This window comes from Ailuropoda melanoleuca, chromosome 4, assembly GCF_002007445.2.
Source record: "Ailuropoda melanoleuca isolate Jingjing chromosome 4, ASM200744v2, whole genome shotgun sequence".
Taxonomy (NCBI): Eukaryota; Metazoa; Chordata; class Mammalia; order Carnivora; family Ursidae; genus Ailuropoda; species Ailuropoda melanoleuca.
The window spans coordinates 118,171,996-118,194,859 of record NC_048221.1 but is presented as its reverse complement, the minus strand read 5'-3'; the positions used below and the strand labels follow the sequence as shown (position 1 = coordinate 118,194,859).

The 22,864-nt window shown below is 38.4% G+C and overlaps 1 protein-coding gene across 5 annotated transcripts in view; it reads left to right on the top strand.

The window, feature by feature from the left end:
- LTBP1 (latent transforming growth factor beta binding protein 1) overlaps positions 1 to 22,864 on the top strand; it is a 229,319-nt gene that overhangs the window by 154,416 nt on the left and 52,039 nt on the right. For all 5 annotated transcript variants that reach the window (XM_034659662.1, XM_011229803.3, XM_011229802.3 and 2 more), the window contains one exon: positions 543 to 668. In XM_034659662.1, coding sequence (XP_034515553.1) covers positions 543 to 668 — 126 coding nt within the window. The remainder of the gene's footprint in view (positions 1 to 542; positions 669 to 22,864) is intronic.

Genomic DNA, 22,864 nt, shown 5'->3' with positions numbered 1-22,864 from the left:
ATATTCAGCAGACATTTGTGAAGGGCCACTGTAGGGACCAAAGACTATCGTAAGACATGTCCAGTTTTGCCCATAAGGAGTTCACGTCATGGGGGTTGATCGGTGTGGAGGTGACATGATGCTGTGGGGGCTCCCACAGAATTGTGTGCACGGCCGTGGGAGAGGACTAGAAGAACACAGCATGCTCACGGATGAAGACTGTTTCTCAGAGGAGTTGCTTGTTAGAGTGTTCCTCAAGCCTCCAATAGGTCTTAAAAAAAAAAAATACATTCAGGTTGAACGTCTGAAAATGAAAATGCTTTTTTTTTTTTTCGTAAATTGAAAATGGTATAACATTGGCTTATTCATAGGATTGAACCAAAATAGTTTCTCTCTTAAAACAATCCAACTTGTGGTCTGGTATATGTACAAATAGTACAGTTGAGCCACAGAATAAGTGTCAGACCATTGTGTAATAGATTTGCTTACTATATGTCTGCTCTCATATGAAACCAAAGGAAAAAAATTTTTTTTCACATATTTGGAACTCTTTTCAATTCCAGATATTAACGAATGTGAACAGCCTGGACGCTGTGGTCCTCATGGAGAGTGTCTCAACACAGATGGTTCTTTTCACTGTGTCTGCGAACAGGGTTTCTCAATTTCTGCAGATGGCCGTACATGTGAAGGTAAGATAAACCATCAGGAGTCCTGTAATTATCTTATGCTAAAGCAGGGAGGAGATTGCTTTCCGTTTAAGCAGGCAAAGACTGGAAGACGCTATGAGATACTCATGATTTAAGGCCTCAAAGCATGTATGCATCAAGGTGACTCCTGCAGTCACAGCTCAGGAATTGCTGGGATTTACAAACAGGATAACCTAGGGTTATGCGGATGAAAATACTGACAGGTGATTCCGCGGCTGGTACTGAATTAATTAGTGGAAACATGCAGGACAGGATGATTTTAGGTCCACGTGGGAGACCCAGAGGAAACCTGTAAGCAACCTCCCTGATGTAACTCAAGACTCTGCCAGTTTTGATTAAGGGTCACATGGATCGTCTTCATCGTGCTAAACGTGTCTCGTTTGATTCTTCTCGGAAGCACGGTCAGCAGAGATTTTCCAGTTATTTCTCTAACATCCTTACCTGTAGGTTGGTATATATTTCTGCCCATTGGTATTTATTATCTCCTTAAAAGTTGTTTGTGTTGTAAGACATTAAGATAACAGCGTTGGCTTTCTCTCGGCAAACCTCTTTGCGTTTGCAGGGATATAGCACTGTTTATATTCATAAGATTTATGTTCTTAATGATTTATTATAGTTTGATAAATTGAGGAATAATTCATCTGAACCTTTTTAAAGGTAAACTGGGAAGAGTCCCGTGATCATAATTTCAGTCCATTGCTTGGAGCATCTAGGTTATCAAAAGCCAGCTAAGTTGTAAAGAAGTAAATTGCAAATGTTCTGTCTCGGGCCTATGATAGTACGCAAATTCTTTGCTCTAAAAAAGAGCGCGCAGGAAGTGCTCCTCTCCTTGCTCGTACCACAGTGGAATCAAGCTGAGGAACGGTGACCAGGTTCATCTGAAACTAATTATTATATTGGGAAGAATAAAGCGATCTTATAAAAAGCAGGAGATCGTTGAAATTGCTCTCCTGCCGAGTAGACAAAACATTGATGCCAGATTTGGCTTCAAGTGAAAGATAGCGTGGGGTGCGGTTTGAGCAAGCGTATTTTGAGGGATTTGGAAGCCATCAGAAGTTGGGAAATGGGGAAAAACATCATTAAAGGTGGCCATGAGAGATTTGCAGGGATTCCGTGGCACAGTGATTCAAGTTTCACCTGAATTTTATATTTAGAACCTTGAGCCTAAAGTTCTTAAGAAAGACCCTGCGTGAATACATACGTTGTTCTGCAGAGACCGTGGCGTTCCCCACGGGGGTCATGGGGCTAGCCCATCTGTCACTGATGACACCGATGGGCAGAATGCACGTTTCCCCGCATTCCAGAAAGATGCAGGCTCGATTCTTCATTTGGGTCTGAAACATAGATTATCAGAGCTTCCTTCACTGAAAAATGGTCCACGTTATAACTACTGATGGGAGTGCCACGCAGAAATGATGTTCAGAGGAAACCACAGGTCACCTCACATGCTCACGAGCCAAAAACTTATTGCTCCAGAAGAATATACCAATATAAATACCTTCACCTCCATTTTGTCTTTTGTACTTATCGACTTTCTTTTAATTCCGTGTCTTTTTAAGTATGGATTTCTGCAACTCAGGAGTTATATAATCACTCTAATTTGCTTGCAGTTCTAATTTCGTTAGGCATCTACTTGGCAAAGACTTGAATTTTAAAATGTGTTTTTAGAAAACTTCTAATACTTTGTAAATTACTACACTTGGTCCATATTTTTTTACTCTAGAAACTGGGCAATTTTATAAGTAATAAAATAGGTAATTTAGAATACTGTGCTGATATATGGCAGTATAACTAGAAATCTCCCCAATTATTAGGCATGTTATTCTCTTTCTAGAAGAAGCTTTGCAAAGCTTTCATTTTTTTATGGGCTTACTCCACTGCGTTACACTGGTCCAAATTTTCTTTTGTTGGACTTAGCCTGAGACTTGTGGCAGTAGCAGAATGTCCTGATTCTACCCCTGGCTGTGGTGTAGGATGAAGCCAGCCCATGTGATCAGGGTTTAGCTGTGGAACTGATGTGCACAGTACTTGAGTTAACACCGAGAAGTGACTGGCTCTCTTACTTCATGCCCTTCCACCAACTTATTTCTGAACTTCTGGTTTGAGCAGCTGGAGACTTGCAGATGCAGGGCTGGCAGAGCCTGCTCTCGGCTGGGCTAACTGCATCCTGCCCAACTGAGGGAAGGAGGGCCCTTCCCTGATTTCCCATGGCTTAGTTGGTATCTGGTCCCAGTTACTGAACCACAGTGAAGAGGCATACCCCGTCAGCAAAAGCTGTCTCAAGTATCACGTAGCATGGCAGAATGTACAGAAATCAAAACAGCACCACTGGACCCTCCCTTGCCCTTCTGTATGTGGTGTTCTGGGAGCATGTACCCGATAGAGAAAGGAGGAACACCTTGATTCTCCTACAGGACATGAAGAACAACAGTGTTCTTTGAAATTCAACTGGAGTAGAGTCGAAGTACGTGGCTTATTCATTTACAGAGTGCCTATATTGTACCAGGCAAAACACAGTTCTTGTCCACTTGGAACCTACCTTCCAGGCAGGGAATCTGGGATAAATAAGTAAATAGCACATACAGAAAATTATGTTTTTGCCTTTAAACAATATAACATAGTTATGCTTTACAGATATAAGTAAATACAGGTTATTGGGGTACCTGGGCAGCTTAGTCAGTTAAGCATGAAACTGTTGATTTTGGCTCAGGTCATGATCTCAGGGCTGTGAGATCAAGCCTTGCATATTGGGTCCTCACTGGGCATGGAGCCTGCCTTAGATTCTCTCTCTCTCTCTATCCCCCGCCAAATAAATAAATAAGCACAGATTGCAACATGCTATATATATTATGCAGGTGGTTTTTCTCCCATCCCACACATGGGTGTTGGAAAAGTGCAGGGAAACCGGAGTCTTCTGATGAACTTCCTCCTCTCTCCTTCCCCTTCTTCCTAGAACTGTGGTTCATCTCCTCCTGCTGCCACATCTACATCCTCTAGCCAGAGTGTTTATCTCGTGTAGGAAAGCAAAGGAAACTTACCTCTTTCACTAAGTTCACTGTTTTATGTCCCAACTTAGCTTATTCATGTGTTTAAAAAAAACACAGTTCTTTTGCTCTTTTAGGTTTTTTTTTTTCATTTTTTGTTATTCTTGCAGAGCTTTAACTCATGAAAAATATTTATCATCCCATGTATAAGCTGACCCAGGGTTTGGGTTCGACATTGACAGCAGAATGTGTGCAAGTGGGAGAGTAGGGAAACTTGTGATGGTCAGATTCCTAAGTGTCACACACCTGTCCCATGACCCCTGTGAAGAGGTGCCCCCACCCCCTGGCCTCTTACTTTGCATCATGCCATGCATGAGTCTCTGCATGCTGCTCTGGCCAGGGGCCTCGGTGCGCTCTCAGTTGGGCATCCAGGTTGAATGAGAGTTTATGCAACAGGTGCAGCTGGGGACGTCAGACATGTCTAGACCTCACTGTGCTTTCCAGCCTGGTCACACCTTAGAATGGCCACACTGAGCTAGCAGGGACCTTGCAGGAGCCCAGCAACACAGCACCGGTGGCTTGCAGAAACTGGTTAGTCATGGCTGATTTGGCCTCCAAACCATGACTCAAATCCCTCCCTGAAGCCTTGTCTTTCAGAAAGCATCCTCATTCATTCATTTGACAAATATTAAGTGTATGCCAGGTGCCAGCCACCATTCTCGGTACTGGGGCTATGTCAGTGAACAGCAACAATTCCTGCTTTCTTGTAAACGACATAATAAGCTAGGAAGATATAAACCCCGTGGGAAAAGGAAGTAGAGCAGGGAGATCTGAGGCTGGAGCAAGGAACTGAAAGCTGGTACCATACTAACTTGGGTAGGCTGGGTTGGCCATTCTGCCTCCATATTGAGAGAAATCGGAGAAATTTTGTGTCTGGGTAACACATAAAAGCAAAAGCCTTATCAGATACCCTTTTTCACACTGGTTGTCCCCTGGCTGAGGGATAATAGCTTGTCAATAAATAGACCAGAGGGCAGGAGATTGTCCGCTGAGGGCTGTTAGCCTCTTGTCCATGTGAATTCTGTTTTGACAGGGGAGTACAAATCAGAGTACATCCCCAAGAGCAAACCCTAATGTAAACTATGGACTTGGGTCGATAATGACGTGTCTGTGTATGTTCATCAGTCATAACAGATGTTCAGGGATGTTGATAGTGGGGGAGCCTGGGTGAGAGGAAAGGGGTTTGGGGAGACAGGGGAATATGGGAACTTGCAGCGAAATTTTACAGTGAACCTAAAACTGCTCTTTAAAATAACCTCTGGGGCGCCTGGGTGGCATGGCGGTTAAGCGTCTGCCTTCGGCTCGGGATGTGATCCCGACGTTGTGGGATCGAGCCCCACATCAGGCTCCTCCGCTAGGAGCCTGCTTCTTCCTCTCCCACTCCCCCTGCTTGTGTTCCCTCTCTCGCTGGCTGTCTCTATCTCTGTCGAATAAATAAATAAAATCTTAAAAAATAAAAAATAAAAAAAAATAAAATAAAATAACCTCTGTTTTTAAAAGTCAGGCGTTTCTATAATTACCTGTTTTTCATAAGAAAGGAAAAATCAAAACCCTTAATTTTTGTTCTGTGTTCTCCTATATTTTCCTCCCTTGGATGTTATTTCTTAATTTTAAAAATAATACCTTAGACAGGCTATGTGACCAGAAGCTTCTGCTCCTACTTTCAAAACAATTCTAATGCTGATTCAGAATTTGACAACTAAAAAGATGAGACGGGGACTTCTTATAACATGCAACCCGAACAGGGAATCCCGGCGTATTCAAAGAATCCAGTCCTGTTGTTAAATAGCTCTAGAGATTCTAATCCTGTAACTTTTTAGGGTATCTTCTACAAACCGCTTCTTGCTAGCTCACTCTTTGGAAAGGGAGAATGTAATCAGAGGCAAGTGGTCAGGATGGCTAGCTGCTTGAACTTTATTGAGCACGGTGATATCCGAAAGACTAAAAGAGGGGTGCCTGGCTGGCTCAGTCGGAAGAGCCTGTGACTCTTGATTTCAGTGTTGTGAGTCCAAGCCCCACATTGGGTGTAGACATTACTAAAAAAAATTTTTTTTTAAAGCCTGGAAGAAGTTAGGCTCAAACTCTGAGGCTAATTTTGTGTTCATTGGAACCAGAAAATATGGTAAAGGCAACTTTTGCCAAATCTAAGAAATAAAAACTAATCTGGAGCAAGCATGGTTTTGTTTTCAGGCTTTTAGGTACATTTTCTATGAAGAGGATAGAAAGAAAGTATAAAACCATTGTTGACAGTGAGCCGAGGCAGTTGGTGGCTTTGTGGCATGGAGATAGAACTTTATATCTGTCACCAAGGAAAACATATTTTTCAAAATGATTTAGCCAAGTAGGACATTGAAGTGCCCTACCACAGTAATATGTTACATCTGGCTACTTGGCCCAAAGATTTTTAGGGTTGGTTTTTTTTGTTGTTTTGTTTTGTTTTTTAGTTTTTGTGTTTATTTTTTTGTGTTTTTTGTTTGTTTGTTTTTTTGTTTTTTTTTGTTTTGGGGGTTTTTGTTGTTGTTTTGGTAGCCTTAGGGTCAAAAATTGAAAAATCTAGTAAGAGAATACATCCTGAATGTTTCTTTTCTAAAGAAAGAGAACTTAGATTAACAATAAGACACTTTTCTCCCCACATGTAAAAAGGAAAAGGACCCTACAACATTCCAGGTAGAGAAGGGAAACGGCTTCCTGCCGTAAAGGCTACTGTTCTTCACGCTCACTCCTCCTGTAAATGTACTTCTGCAGAAGTAAGTGAAAATGGATGTTTAAATCATTAGGGAGAGAGCTGAGGAAATTTTGCTGGAATAAGCTGCTTTTGGATCTGGAATACATATTTTCCATGCATTGCTTGATTGTCTTCCGTATATCAACATTTTTATAAAGAAATTCATAATACTAGCAGAGAAATTCAAGAGCTCTTCCTAAGCCTTTTATCACTGCTGACCTTTTAAAACCCCAGAGCTATGGAAAATCATCTGTTCGTAGACGAGAAGTAAACACTTTCTTTGCAGCCAAAAAATAGACCTGGAACTGCCAGAAAGTGAAGTCTGTAGATAGTGAGCTGCCCCTCACACCTTCGCCTGCCACCCAGCACTCGGCCGGGGGCGTCAGGCTTCCTGCATCTATCTTGGTGAGTCTTTTGATGTCCTCTGCAAGCAGAGTACTTAGTAGGTCATGGAAGGTTGTTGTGAGTAGTATTTTTATACTTTAGGCTTCACTTGTAACATTAATACATTGATTCCAGAATTGGTTATTTGTTAGACATCCAGCTGATAGAATATTCCTTGGTGGTCTTGGACTCCCAGCGTGAGTGGACTGGAGATGTCATGACTTTATTAAAATGATAGCAATAATAATAATAATAATAGCCAGCATTTGTTAAATTCTTCTTGTGAGCCAGGTACTATGCTAAGTGCATTATACCAGTTTTCTCATTTACTCTTCATGACAAACCTATGGGTAGGGTGAGTATTACTTGGAATGCTTTTGGCTGCAATGAACAGCTTAAAACAAGGAAATTTATTATACTGAGAAGTATAGAGATGGTCACCTCTTCTCTATAATAGGTCTTTATTCAAATGTCTCTTTCTCAGGGAACGCTTTCTGGCCACCCTTTCTCATAGTCACCCTCTAACACTTCCTATTCTCCCCCCCCTTTGCTCTTTTTTAAACACCTTATTCTACTTCCTTCTCTTATTTATTGTCAGACCCCACTCCTGGATACTAAGGCTGGTGAAACCTCACGATCGGTCTTGTTCACAGCTGTATGGCATTGAGAATAATTAGTTAGGGCACAATAAATGGTGAGTGAACTCACCCCGGAATATCAGGGAACAGATACAATAAGATAACTCCAAATTGAGTATATTGTGTACTTTTGTGAAGGCTTTCCTATTTTTTGAAGACTTAATTCTCTAAAGGACACCCTGCATAATTATTGGGTACAGAAGTGGTTAAGAATTTAGGCTGTGGATTCCCAGTGTGTGAGCTTGAATTTTTACTCTACTCCAAGCTATGTGAACTTGAGGCAGTTACTTAAGGCTCATGTGCCTCAGTTCCCTACGTGCATAATGAAGTCACGGAGTCATTATAAGAGTTAAATATGTTGATGTGTGTTGACAAGTATCAACTTAGAATGGAGCTTGTCCCCATAGATGTGTTCCGTGGATGTGAATTCTATGTAGTATATTAACACTTTTTACATTGATACCCTAGTTATGTTGCCATTTGTTTCCTTAATATGTGGTCATCTAAAAGGAGGGAGCGTTTAACATCTATTTGTTTTTATCTGATCCGTGCTTACAAAATACACAACATACAGTCAGATTACATAAGTATTTTTGAATTAAATTGTCTGTTCTAAGATCATGTCTGGATATAAATGAAGTACTACATTATATTCTATCTACTTTTAAACCCCAAATTTATTTAGTATGAATTACATAAATCATATAAAATATAGGACAGTAACCCATTTATACATAATTTGCTTTAATTCCTCACCTTTTGTTTTCCCTAAGAGTTCTAGATGACTAACTTTCCCTATTCACCCCCAAAGTTTTAAAATGTTTCAAGTTTTAAAAGGTTTCAAGTTTTAAAATGGTTCGTGAATCAGTTGCCAATAAACCGATGGCTAGTGCTGGTGCTTATTTGCATTTAAACATTGAAGTTGTTATTTCTAGAGATACACTGTCTATTTTCTGTGGCTTCATAACTGATCTCTCTTGGCCTCCTATTTGAATATAGAAAGAGAAAAATTAGAATAGTAAAAAATAGTGGGAATTTTTTTTGGCCGATCCTATGTTGCTTTTGGGGCCTAAGTGTCAAAAAGATGAATCTGGGGTTTGATATGTTTGGCCTGTGCTTAGGGCTTTCTCCCGGTCCTCATTGGCAGCACCTCTTAGAGTAAGAAAGACTATATGAAAAGAGAAAATGTACAGTGTGACTCTAAAGTTAGAAGATGTTGTTTATTTTTTTGGAAAATCTTGGTTGTAAAAATGTACAGCTATTAAATTAATGCAGAGGTAATCCCGTGGTTATAAATAAATATATTCAGAGAAAATAGTACATTTTAAAATTTTCATAGAGTGTAAAAAAAACACAAAATATATTTCACACATTATCTTTTGCAAGTAATTGTGTTAGAAATATGCAATTGAAGTTCAGGCTATTTTCTGTAAGTAAGGAAATTTTTCTGAGTGGCATGGAATTAATTCAACGTGAAGAATTTATTCAAATACTTCACTTTTTGTGGTACCGTCCATTATATAACCGTAAATTAGGACCATTCTTTACCTTCAGGAGCAGAGAAGGTTTTTTTCTAAAAATCTTTCTTCTCATTTCTTCCCTTCACATTTTTAGACATGTTTCTTTTCTGTAGCAAATGTAAATCCTTCTCATTCATTTTTCCAGTTTTTATATAAAATTCTGTCAGTCCATAATGGGAAGAAATGGCTTTTTGAGTTCAGAAATAGACTGTGACCTCTTTTTCTCAAAAGAAGCATAAATGACTTGTGTATACAGGTTTAGCTTTTGTCAAAAGAAAAAAATGTTTTATGTCTAATTGAAAATACCCTGCTTTTCAACTCGATTCAGAATTTTTCCCTTAAGTGTCACAGATACTTAGTTTTGGATTTTAACAGATAATATTGAGGTTTTTTATTGTAATTGCACAAACATCTGGCACACGCAATGGCTTCCCCACGCAGCACCTCAGCTCCACCCTGTGTCCTGCTTCTCTCAGAGGGAAGATAGGCGCCCGGGGCACACTGCAGGCTCTGGAACCTGTGTCCTGACACATGCCCTCTCCAGCTCCTGAAGTTGAGCCTTGTGAGCTCCCTCTGTGAGGAACCCTGAGACACAGAGCATTTCCCCCATTTTCTTGGTCTTTCACTGCATCAACTTGTTAGTACAATTTGAAATGTAAAAGCTGAAATACTCTTCTTGGATCTTTTTTAAAGCAATGAATCTAAAATGATTTCTTTCATGAGAATTTTCATTTTTGACCTCATTTTGGATGATGAAGAGATAATTTGTACATTTGTCCCACTGTACTGTCTTTGAAAACCTCATGCAAATGAGAGTCAGGACATAATTTAAGTACTTGAAAAATTCTTAGGACTCTTTTGGGTGTTCAAACAAAATCACAAAATTTAAAAACTTACTAATGTTATATTTTACCCTCATGTGAAAGGATGTTTTATTAGCTGTGTTTATTTTTAAACTTATGCAAGGGCCGAGTAGAATGGGGAGAGAGATGGTAACCCATCGTGGTTCAGGCAGACTGTGGGGAGGGAGCAGAGCTGACAAGGGCTCTGGTTCAGATCTAGCATCTCATCATTAATGTTTCACAGTCAAATATGACCTGCCCTTCGAACATTAAATGTGCCTTCCATTTTCCATTATATAAATAGTCATAGTGCCTAAGTTAGATATCATAGAATATTAGAGTTCGAGTCTGTTCTGAATACATAGCAATGCTGTTATAACCTTACATAAACAATTGAAAAATTCACTCCATAATAATTCTCACCTTCTACAAGACAAAAAAATAGTAGCATTTTTGGGACAGAGAATCCCATAATTCTCTTGATTTGCAGTGGGTCACATAAAAGTGTAGTTATATTTTTAAGGAAGATTATTGTGTCACATGCGCTCTCTTATTTCCACCTGTATTCCTGTTTAAAACAAACAAGCAAAAATAGCTTGACTTTATTTTGTACTTGGAGGAAATTAAATGTCACAGTATTTGATTGGCTTACTATGGACAGATAGGAAGATCAGGATTACTATTCAGAGTCCCTTAATATTTTACTCTAATCTACACCTCTTACCAATGAAAAAGAGAGAAAGAAAATGAACTTTTGAAATGGTAAGGATGTTCTTTAACCAGGAAATGAAAGAGTGTGGATTGGCTTTTCTTTTTAAGTAAGCTTTCTAATTGCTTAAAATACATAAAAGAAAAGTGCATGAATCATAAGGGTACAGCTTGACGAACTTTTACAGAGTGAGCACACTTGGTAGTGAGCCCCCCAGAACCCTCCCTCGAGCCTCTTCCTAATTTTTAATCCATTCTTCTCCCCATTACCCGCACAGAGCACTATTTTGTCTTCGTTACCGTGGCTTTGTTTTACTTCTTTTTGAACATCTTATCGGTGGAATCATATAGGAGGCACTAATTTGTGTCTGACTTCTTTCATCCAGCCTTATGTTTGCAAGCTTATCTACTTCATATGTAGCAGTGCTCATCTTCATTGCTGTACGGCAGTGCATTGTATAAATACACTGTATTTACGTGTCCATTCTACTGTTGATGGGCATTTGGGTTACTTCCATTTTGGGACTCTTGAGAAAAAAGCTTTTATGAATATTCTTGAACATGCTTTTCCTGGAAATAATCACTGATTTCTTGTTAGATATTACTCAGAAATGTGATCTCTAGGTCCTAAAATATATGAATGTCTCAGTTTCATAGATACAGCTGGTTTTCGGCCTCCCAGTTTACATGGCCAAGAGCTACTTCTGAGCGTTTCAGTTCCACATCCTTGCCAACCATTGGTATTGTCATTTCTTTTCAAGGTTAGCCTTGCTTAGTAAGGGATCTCTCATGGTGTCTGTCAGTTTGCATTTCCTTTGTGAGGGTTGATATTCAACAACTTTTCATACCCTTATAAGCTTTTTGGGTATTGTTTTAGTTATCTAATTCTGCATAACAGACCTATTCAAAATGTGCTCAATACAACTGTCTTAAGGGTAAGTTGAAATGAAGCCAAGTTCTTAATTTTAATGAAGGCCAATGTTTTAATTATTTCATTTGAGATCAGTGCTTTGTGTTTGTGGCCTTTGCAAACCCTAAAGTCATTCTGATATACTTTTTTTAAAAAAGATTTTATTTATTTCTTTGAGAGAGAGAACAAAGGCCAGGGAGAGAGGCAGTGGGAGAGGGAAAAGCAGACTACCCGCTGAGCAGGTAACCCACCACGGGGCTCGATTCCAGGACCTTGGGATCATGACCTGAGCCAGAGGCAGATGCTTAACCAACTGAGCCACCCAGGCACCCCTGTGATACACTTTTATATTGTCTTCTAAAAGCTTTATTGTTTTATATTTTACATTTGGAATCTGTAATAGTACTGAAGTTGTTTTGAGTGTATGGTGTGAAATAGAGGTCAAGATTTACTTTTGTCCTAAATGGATTCCAATTGGATCATTGCCCTTTATTGGGAAGAGTATGCTTTTTCCACTGGTTTGCACTGGTAACTTTGTCATGAACCATGTGTAACTATATATGAGTCTTTTGCCTCTTCGTTCCATCCACGGGTTGGTTTATCCTTGTGTCAGTAGCATACCATCTCAACTATAGTAGCTTTATAATGAACGTTAATGTATGTCTGTAAATTCTAAATTGTGCAGTTCTGTTCTTATTCGAGATTGTCAAGGATATTCATGTCCCTTTGCATTTCTATATAAGTTTTATAATCAGCTTATTGATTTATACCAGAAAAAAATTCTCCTGGGATTTTGATTGAAATTGCATTCAATCAGTAGATCAATTTGGAGAGATTTAATATTTTACAATATAGAGTCTTCTAATACATATATATGACACATCCCTCTATTTAGGTTTTCTTTCATTTGTTTTGGTGTTTTGTTGTAGTTTTTTGTGTAGTCTTGGAATTTTTTAGTTATTCCTAGGTAAGTTTTCAGTATTTTTATATTGTTGGGAAGGGTATTTAAAATGTATTCTACCCTTTTAACAATTTGTTTTTTGTGCATTGACCTTATACCTATGATCTTGCTAAATTTACTTGTTATTTATATTAGTTTATCTGCAGATTCTTTTAGATTTTTGAACATAATAGTTATGTTGTCTATAAATAATGTAGTGCTAGGTTATTTTCTTTCAGTAATTATACCTTTTCTTATTACACTATCTAGGACCTGCTCTCCAATAGCAATGGTGGTAGCTAGCTTACTTGTCTCATTTCCTATCTCAGTAGAAAAGGCATTGAATTTTTCTTAAACTTTGATATATGCCATAGACATTTTTGATATGTACTCTTCAGGTAAGGGAATTCCCTTCTGTTTGTGGTGTGATGTGAGTCTTTATTATGAATGGTTTTTAATTATTACAGATGCTTTTCTTGCATCTATTGAAATAATGGTATTATTTTTTAAATTGTATTTCTCCTCTGTTCTGTTAATGTGGTGAATTACATGGACTATTTTTTCCCCCGTTTGTTTGTTTTAAACAAGATAAAAGTTTATTTCTCTCTGTGTAGCAGTTCAAGCATAAGTAATCCAGGGCTGAGAATTCAGGTCTACAGTGCTGGACCCCAGGTGATGTCTATCTTGTTGTGCTAGCTTTGACGTGTGGTTGTAAATCGTGGTTACTCTACTTGCCTACCATCACATACACATTTAAGCCACATTGGTTTTTTGTTTGTTTTTTTATTGTAAAGTCCTTTTGCATTCTTATAATAAACCTAAAAGTCACGCTATAGTATCCTTCTTATACAGTATATCCCTGGAGGCAGGTTGCTAACATTTTGTTGAGAATATGTGCATCTGTGTTCATTAGAGGATTAACCTTTAATGTTCCTTTCTTTGAATGTTCTGTGAAGTTGTAGACTCAAGGTTGTTCTGGTTTCATACACTAATTTTGAAAGTGCCCCCTCTGGGTTTCTTTTGGAAAAGTATATGTAAGTTTCGTGTTAGGGGCCACTGGGTGGCTCAGTTGGTTGGGCATCTGCCTTCAACTCCGATCGTGGTCCCAGGGTTCTGGAATCAAGTCCCACGTCATGCTTTCTCCTCAGTGGGGAGCCTGCTTCTCCCTCTCCCTCTGCCCTTGCTTGTGGGCTCTCTTTTTCCCTTACTCTCTCTCTCACATAAATAAATAATATCTTTAAAAAAAAAAGATTCATGCTAATTCTTTCTCAGATTCCTTGAAGAATTCACAAGTAAAGTCATTTGGGCCAGAAGTTTTTGGTTTTGTTTTATGTGTCTGTGTGTGTGTGTGGGGGGGGGTGTTTATAAAAGTTTTAAAATTGCAGTTAAGAATTCTTTAAAAGATAAAGTAATGATCTCAGTTCTTCGACTTTTCATGACAGTTTTGGTAACTTTGTTTTTCAAGGAACTTATCCATGGTAGGTAGAATTTTAGGTGAATTTCCAATTCTTTGGCACCAAGTTGTTGATAATACTTTTTCTTATTTCTCCTTAGTGTCTGTAGAATGTATTACTGATGGCTTTCATTTTTTATTTAGTAATTTGTACTTTCTTTGTTTTGTTCTTAATCAGTCTTTCACAGGTGTTAGTCTTTGCAAAGGAACAACCTGTGTTGATTTTTCTCTTTATTTTCTATCATGTTAATTTCTGCTTTATATTCTTTCTTTGGGCTTCATTTGTCTTTATAACTTCTTGACATAAATCCTTAGATCATTGGGTTTTCCAACTTCTTTTCTATAATATATATATTCTTTTCTAATATATAGTTATGGCTGTATATTTCTCTTTAAGAATGGCTTTATCTGCAGCCACAAGTTTTGACATGTTTTTTGCTATTTTCAGATAAAAGTATTACAAATGCATTGTCATTGTTTTTCTTCAACCAGTGAATTATTTAAAGGTGCTTTGTTTAATATCCAGGTATTTGGGGAATTTTTATTGTCTCTTTGTTATTTATATCTTAATATCTCCCTAGCCAGAGAACATAATTTCAATGATTTCAATCCTTGGAATTTGTTGCAGTGCAGAATATGGTCAATTTTGGTAAATATTCCTTGTGTACTTGAAAACAACATATATTTTGCAGTTGGATTGATATATGTTAATTAGGACCCAGTTTGTAAGTTGTTTAAATCATGTATATACTTCACTGTGTTTTTGTCTGCTTATTACATAATTTACTGAAGGGGTGTTTTATAATCTCCTGTTATTATGGAAATTTATCTGTTTCTAATTTTAGTTTCCTGGATTTTGTTTTATATATTGTCTGACCGTGGAGTTAAATACTGGAGTTTTTGTGTCTTCCTGGTGTATTGATACTTTTATTTCTTTGAAATGTCCCAGTTTGTCTCTATCAATGCTTCTAGTCTTTATATCGACTTTGTCTTTTATCAGTATAATTACATATGCCTCTTTCAATTAGAATTTGCATGGTTTGTCTTTTTCCCACTTCTCCATGTTCTTATTTTGAAAGGGCCCTTTTCTTGGTAGCAGGATATGGTAGTTTTTTTCAGTCCAGATTGACAGTCTTCATCTTATAATTGGAGAATTTAGTTCATATATATTTAACATAATTACTGGTATTAGGGGGTTCAAATCTGTACTCTGTTTTCCATTCATTGCCTCTCTTTTTCCTTTCCTTTCCTTTTTGTTTTTTTTTGGCTGCCTTTTGGAGTATTTATTATATCAATCCCTTCCTACCCTTCTTTTTATACATATTTTTTGAAGAATGTTTCCCTGTGATTTTTTAATGGAACAGTGTATGAAAGGAAAATAAAATAAGTTTGGGATCTGAAACATACTGGCCCACGGTTTATTTTCACATAGTAAAAAGTAAAATTGTATACAGTACTTGACTGTATGCTATAGAAAAGTCATTCTTCGGTAGAAAACATTTACAACTGGGAATTTGCCATTTGTATTGGAAGAAGGGATTAGGTCTAAAGTGTTTTTACTTTTCATTCAACAGAATCTCTGAATTAGTGTTCAGATTTTATTTTTGGGCAGGGTCTACAGAGTTTTTGAAATTAAACAAATACAGCTTTGTATGCAGCAAACAAAAAAACTTGGCTAGGTTAAAAAGCATTAAAATTTTTTTGTTTGCTTGCTTTCAATTGTAGTTGCAATTATTGAGAACTCCTGTGGTTTTTTTTAACTTAAAATACGTGTGTACTATTATTAATAATAGCATTTTTCTCATGTAATTTTTTTTGAAGATTTTATTTATTTGAGAGAGAGAGAGTGAGCACAAGCAGGGGGAGGTGCAGAGGGAGAGGGAAAAGCAGACTCCCATGGAACAGGGAACCTGATGAGGGGCTCGATCCCAGGACCCTGAGATCATGACCCTGAGAGTGTCTGAGCCAAAGTCAGACACTTAACTGACTGAGCCACCCACGCGCCCTCTCATGTAATTTTTATCATATCAAGCAAAATACTTGATTTTAAAATAAAGACTTTTTTAAAAGACGTTCTGTGCTTTTTTTTGGTCAGTTTAATTAAAATATTTAAATGTTTTCAGTTTTTAAATTTGTTTTAGAATATTTATGAATATTCTACTTTTGTTTATGTAGTTATTTTACTCATTTGTTTTTTCTGGACAGGGTGCCATTGATACTTGGGTATACACTCAAGTCAAAGAATTTTCTCTTTTCAGTATCTTCAAATAATTGTTTTCAAATATATTTTTTTTTCTGATTTTAAAAGTAGCTTGTGCTTATTGTAGAAAATTTAGAAAATGCTCACAAGTATAAAATCATTTATCTGCCAGCAAGTTAATGTTTGGCCTCTTTCTTTTTTTAGAGTTTTCATTTATTTAAGTGTTAAAATAAGATCTTATACCTTTTATCTTTAGTTTTTCATTTTGCATTATATTATTTGTATTTTGATCTTTAAAAATAAATTTTTTGATCAATTGATCAATACAATTGTGGTCATCAAAAATTTATTTTTAGGGGCGCCTGGGTAGCGCAGTCTTTAGGCGGCTGCCTTCGGCTCAGGGCGTGATCCTGGCATTCTGGGATCGAGTCCCACATCGGGCTCCTCTGCTGGGGGCCTGCTTCTTCCTCTCCCACTCCCCTGCTGTGTTCCCTCTCTCACTGGCTGTCTCTCTGTCACATAAATAAATAAATAAATAAATAAATATATATATTTTTTAAAAAATAAGATCTTATACCTTTTATCTTTAGTTTTTCATTTTGCATTATATTATTTGTATTTTGATCTTTAAAAATAAATTTTTTGATCAATTGATCAATACAATTGTGGTCATCAAAAATTTATTTTTAGGGGCGCCTGGGTAGCGCAGTCTTTAGGCGGCTGCCTTCGGCTCAGGGCGTGATCCTGGCATTCTGGGATCGAGTCCCACATCGGGCTCCTCTGCTGGGGGCCTGCTTCTTCCTCTCCCACTCCCCTGCTGTGTTCCCTCTCTCACTGGCTGTCTCTCTGTCACATAAATAAATAAATAAATAAATAAATATATATATTTTTTAAAAAATAAGATCTTATACCTTTTATCTTTAGTTTTTCATTTTGCATTATATTATTTGTATTTTGATCTTTAAAAATAAATTTTTGATGACCACATAAATTCCATAGCATGGTTGTACCATATATTTGAAAAGTATCTTCTGAATTATGGAGATTAAGACTGTTTCCTTTGTTGTTGTTGCCATTTAGTGTTCTATGAATACACTTGTAAATACATGTTTATTATCATCAGTGATCATGTATGTCCCTAGAATAGACTGTAAGACTCTTAATACAAGATCAAAGGACATAGGCAACCTTACGGGTCTTAACAACACCTGGGACCACCTTGCTTTCCAGAAATGTTCCACTGGTTTCTGCTTCCATCACCATCCAATGAGACCTAGCTCTTGACACTCTCAAGAAGCTAATGTTCCTATTTTTCTGTTCATTTGATAAGGAGAAAATAGTATCTCATTTTAATGTGCCTTTCTTATCAGTGAGCTTAACTTATATTTATCTCCTCTGTGAAATATTTTTTTGCCTATATAAGATGGAGTTTGTGTTTTTCTGACTGATTTATGTGTATTAAGGATAATAATGATTTATCGATATTTTATTGATATTTCCCCCATTCTTTAATTTGCCTTTTAATTTTATAATGCTGTTATTTCTGTCCTAGCTTTTTCCTTTCCATTTTCTGTATTCTGTTGTGATCAATTGTATACTTTTATTTCTTAGTGTATTATTTATCTTTGTGATGTTGTTTTTGTATTTAACTCTTTCATACTCTGGGGTATAAAAATGACTATTTTCTTGCCATTCAGTTTTTTCTTTTATCTTCATTCTAAAAGAGCTTTTCAAGTTTGCCTTTGACAATTTCAGATACAAGTTCCTGCATTATAAATTCTGCTTCTTAAACTCCAGTGCAGCTGTAACATACTGTTGCTTTTGATCAGATGGAACAGGGCTGTGTCACCAGCTGTCCTTCCAGCCCAGGGCCACTGCTTCAGTTGTTCTTTGTCCCAGGCTGTGGCTGTGTGTGCTCAGGCTTGGTCTGGGTGGGAATATGATGTGCCATCTTTTTAGGGTCTTCCTAAGTGTCTAGTGAGGAGAAGGAAGAGGCTATGTGATGAGACACATTTTTCAACCCACGGTTGGGTCAGAAAAGCTTCTAGGAGGCTCCCGCTGAACCTTGACAGGCTTGGAGACTTGGAGGACAGGCTTGGAATAAATGCCAAGACTTGCAGACATGAAATATTGGCTAAGTAAATTAGTTTCAGTTGAACATGTAAAAGGGGAAAAAGTGATCCATAAGATATAGCTAAAGAGATAGGCAAAGGCTGGATTGTGGAAGCTTTGCTTACTTTTGTATTGAACAAGTAATATGCTGAATGTTGCCATTGCACACCTGTTCTGTGCCAGACTTCGTTTCAAACTATGGGCATGTCGTGATGAGCAAAACAGATATGGTCTCTACCTTCAAGGATCTGCATGTGTACAGGGCAAGCAGTAAATGCGCAAATAAGCTTTCCAAACAGCATGTGACTACAAACCATTACAGCTGCTATGAAGGAAAGAGGAGATCAGTGAGAAGGAGGAGGAGGGAAAGCTCTCTTAGGAAATGGCATTGGAGCTGAGCTCTAAACAGTGAGTTAGCTGCTGGAAGAGTAGGATGTGGGTGGCAGGTAGGGTGGGTTCCCAGGAGGAGTTGTAGTGATGGCAGAGACTCTGAGGCAGGGGAGTAGTAGATGCATTCAGGGAAGTGAAAATGAAAAGGACCTGTGTTTGGTGCTTAGAGGGAAGGAGACACAGTGACTCATGGGCTGGAGAGTCAGGGACAGAGTATGCAAAGCCTCCCAGGAAACATCAAAGGTTTGGATATCATTCTAAGTGTAAAAGAAACAGACTGGTTAATTTTAAGGACAGTGATATACTACATGTCATCATTTTGAAGGTGCATGTTTTTTCACACTATAATACTTGGGTGCTTCTTATAGTTGATGTGATTTTTTTAAAGAAGTGCAAAATAGCTTGCAGAATTTTTTTCCCCTTTCTTATAGGCTCATAAAATATTTGTGTCCTTTTCAGTGTGTGTACTCTTACATTTGATATTACTCAATACTCTATATTTTTAAAGCACACATCACCCAGGATGCTGTTTGGAAATGGGATTAAAGGTGCAAGAGAAAAGTCAGGAGGAGTCTTGCAGGATGTTGTTCAGGCCAGACATATTGGTCCTCAGGCTAGAGTAGTAACAGTGTGATGGAGAGAAATGAATGACTCAAGAAACCTTTTGGGATAGACCGGAGATGGGTAGTAAGGAAGGCACGTATTGCATGGTGCACTGGGTGTTATACGCAAGTAATGAATCATTGAACTTTACATCAGAAACCAGGGATGTACTGTATGGTGACTAACATAATATAATAAAAAAATTTTTAAAATTTAAAAAAAGAAATCTTTTGAAAATGGAACCTGGTCTTAGGTTAGAACATAGTGTTGGGTCAGATGTAGGGTAAAAGGAGAGGGAATATTGAGGCTCAAACTCTGGTTCTGGATTTAGCAAGTAGATATTTGCTGGCACTATTGCTCACAGAGGGGAAAATGAAGCAGGTTTTTTTTTCTTTTAAATATCACGTTTATGATCTGGGTTTGTTAGAGTTGCCCTTGAAATATTCATGTGGGTGTATCAGGCAGGCAGTTGGATAAATTTAGATCCAGTGCTTGGAAGAGAAGTCTAGGCTGGAGATACAACCTGGGAGTTGTCAGATATGGATGGTATTTGAAGCTATTAGATTGGATGGTGCCATCAAAAGATCATAGAATGAGAAGAAAAGAAGGTCTAGGACTAAGCCCTGAGAATCACCGACATTTAGGAGTACAGGTAAAAGATTGTGTGGGGGTGGGCACAGGATTAAAAGGAATCCCAGGAGAATATAAGACCACAGAATCCAAAAGTAGAGGGTACTTTAAGAAGAGGAGAATGGTCAACCATATTAAATACCACTGAGCAGTCTGTGAAGATACCAGTCGAGAAGAGTCCTTTGGATTTTACAAAATGGTGACCTTATCAACGGCCATTCCAGTGGATTAGCATATATATATATATGTTATATATATATATATATGCTAATATATATATATATTATATATGTAATATATATATGAGAACTACCCAAGAACATATGAAAATTGTTGGAGAGGGCACAGCATGTGTAGAAAGGTCCAGAACCTTGGCTGTTAGAATTTAGGCTGAAAAATATGGTACTAGCTAAAGGGCTTATGTGCAAGGAGGCTCTTGGATATTTTTAAGGTGATATCTGAAAATGTTTGATCCTCATGGAATGACCCAATAAGGAAGAAGAGAGGGAAGTAGAGGTTGCAGGGGCAGGGGTCAGTTAGAAAAGCACAGATCTTGAGAAGCCAACTGTGGATGAGCTCCAGAAGACATGTGTCAATGGCCTTTCTGCTATTATCCGTGGAGAAAACCCAAGAGGTCTAAACAGAGCATTATTTGATTGGACTGTTTAAATAGGTTAATCATTCTCTCATTATGGAGGATGGATTTGGAGTGGCTGAAAGCACAAAACCCATTAGAATGCCACTGTGAGAATTCAGTTAGAGATGGCGAAGCCCTCGATAAGGTTGAGAGGAGGGGAGAGCATGGAGATAGAACCAATAGAGAAAATCAGAAGAGTGTTATGATTGGATTGTGGGGAGGTGATCAAGACTGAGTCCCGGGGCGCCTGGGTGGCTCAGTCGTTAAGCGTCTGCCTTCGGCTCAGGGCGTGATCCTGGTGTTATGGGATCAAGCCCCACATCAGGCTCCTCTGCTGGGAGCCTGATTCTTCCTCTCCTACTCCCCCTGCTTGTGTTCCCTCTCTCTCTGGCTGTCTCTCTCTGTCAAATAAATAAGTAAAATCTTAAAAAAAAAAAAAAAGACTGAGTCCCATGCTTTTGGACTGAGATGCTGTTTGTATTTTTAGGGTGGTATTCATTAGGATGTCTCTAACTATGGGTGGTGAATATATGTTGTCCACATAATGATTGATTAAAATCAGGGCAAAATTTTGGTTTACTTTCTCTGGAACTTCTAGCTGTTTCTAGAAATCAAACGGGAGCCAGCTCTGGGTAATTTTTGAAGAATAAGTAAATCTTTTTTGAAGTAGTGGGTTTCAAAACTAGGCAGAAAATAATCTCTCATTGGCTAGCCATGTTTTCTAGAATTTATGTACTAGAAAGCTGGATTTGAAGTGTAATTTGCTACCTCTGTCATTTCTTGCTGCTTATTTTAGGCTACTAGCTTTCAGAACATACTCGCGACCATCAGGGTCCCCAGGTTTTCTCCCCCCTGCCCTTCTCTGTCAGGCAATGGCGTGGCAGTCAAACCCCGCACAAGGACGTAGTTTTGCTGTTTTCTGGCACATCCCCATTTCCCAGAACAAAGTTATTTTCCATAACACATAAGGCCCATATTCTTCAACCTTGTTGATGTTGCCAGACCTCAGTGGACCTTTTTCTTTTAAAGACTCTTTCCATATCCTATTGTATTGTCTGGACCATCTCCAAATCCAGTTTTTAATTTCCTATTGGCTAAATTTTATTTTTTTTCTTTAGGCCTTGCACTCTCTTCCGTTTAATCCTGGCTTCTCTCCTCTGCTGTGAGAGAGACCTTAATCTCTTTTGGGCCAGCCACCATGCCATTTTAAAATTCCTTTGGGCAGCTATGCAGCTGGTTTAACATTGTTCAATCCCACTTCTTGGCTGGGATTTACTGTCTCCTGGTCGACTTCTGTTCCTTTCAGTAAGAAGTATGAGGGCTGCATTTCCCCTGAAGCAAGAACCCTACATCCCTTCCAGTGTAAGCCCCCACCACCACCACACTTTTTTGGCTTTATTTTCCTAAGATTCTGGCACCAAATATTTAACCAGTTGCAGTTGGTCAGGAAGCCCTGGGCTGAAACAGTGGGTCATTCCTTTTTATGAAGAAATTCGGAGAGCACTAGTGCTAGACATGGTCCTGGGATTTTCCATGACTGCAACACGCTTGGTGCTCGATGGGCCTTTCTTGCAAGGGTCTCCCAGAAATATAGCCTCTTCAGGACATACAGTACCTTGGGTATTTAGGTTTCAAGTATGCTGCTACTTGATGTTCAAGCCTTGTTTAAGGACAAGAGGAAGGTACTAGATTAAACTGTAAGTCAGTAGGAGATAAGTCGAAAAGTGGGTGTCCTGACTTACATCTTTGTAGTGAAAACACGCCCATATACTTGTTGGACTCATAGACATTTGTTTCTGCTCGTCCTCTTGCACTGGCCTTTTAGAACCATCGCTGCGGTGGGAGGCAAGACGTTGGGATGGGTAGAGCCACAACCTTAGATTCAGAAGGTTGTTCCTTTACTGGGCTCTGTTCCTTTGCCAGCTCTGATGGGGTAAACTTGAGGCAAGTTACTTTGCCTCTCTAGCCCTCAGCTTTCTGGTTCTTAAAATGAAGGGGTTGAACTGGATAATCTTCAAAGTCCCTTCAAGTTGAGACGAACCCTATCATTCACATAAAAATGTTTTGATGACAGGAAGGCTTTTTCTTCTCAACCATGCAGCTGTGGAGATTTTCCTGTGAATGATCCATTACCAAAAACGGGACTCGGTTTCTGTCGCCCACCTCGCTAGAGTGTGCTGGCAGCGGCAAGAGGCTTATTAGCGAGATTTTGCTTCCAACAGGTAGTTAAGTCCTACCTAGAATAAGGAAAAAGAAAATCAACAACACAAAGGTAGGACATGTTAAGAAAGAAAAAGCAGCTCTTTTTTCTTAGTTCAGAACAAGAAGCTGAAGGGTGTATCTGAGAGGAAGAAAACCAAATCATTTCATTGACAAAGTATATACAAATACTCCTTTCTCCTCATACCCATACTTTTTGGTATATAGCACTGAAAACCTAAT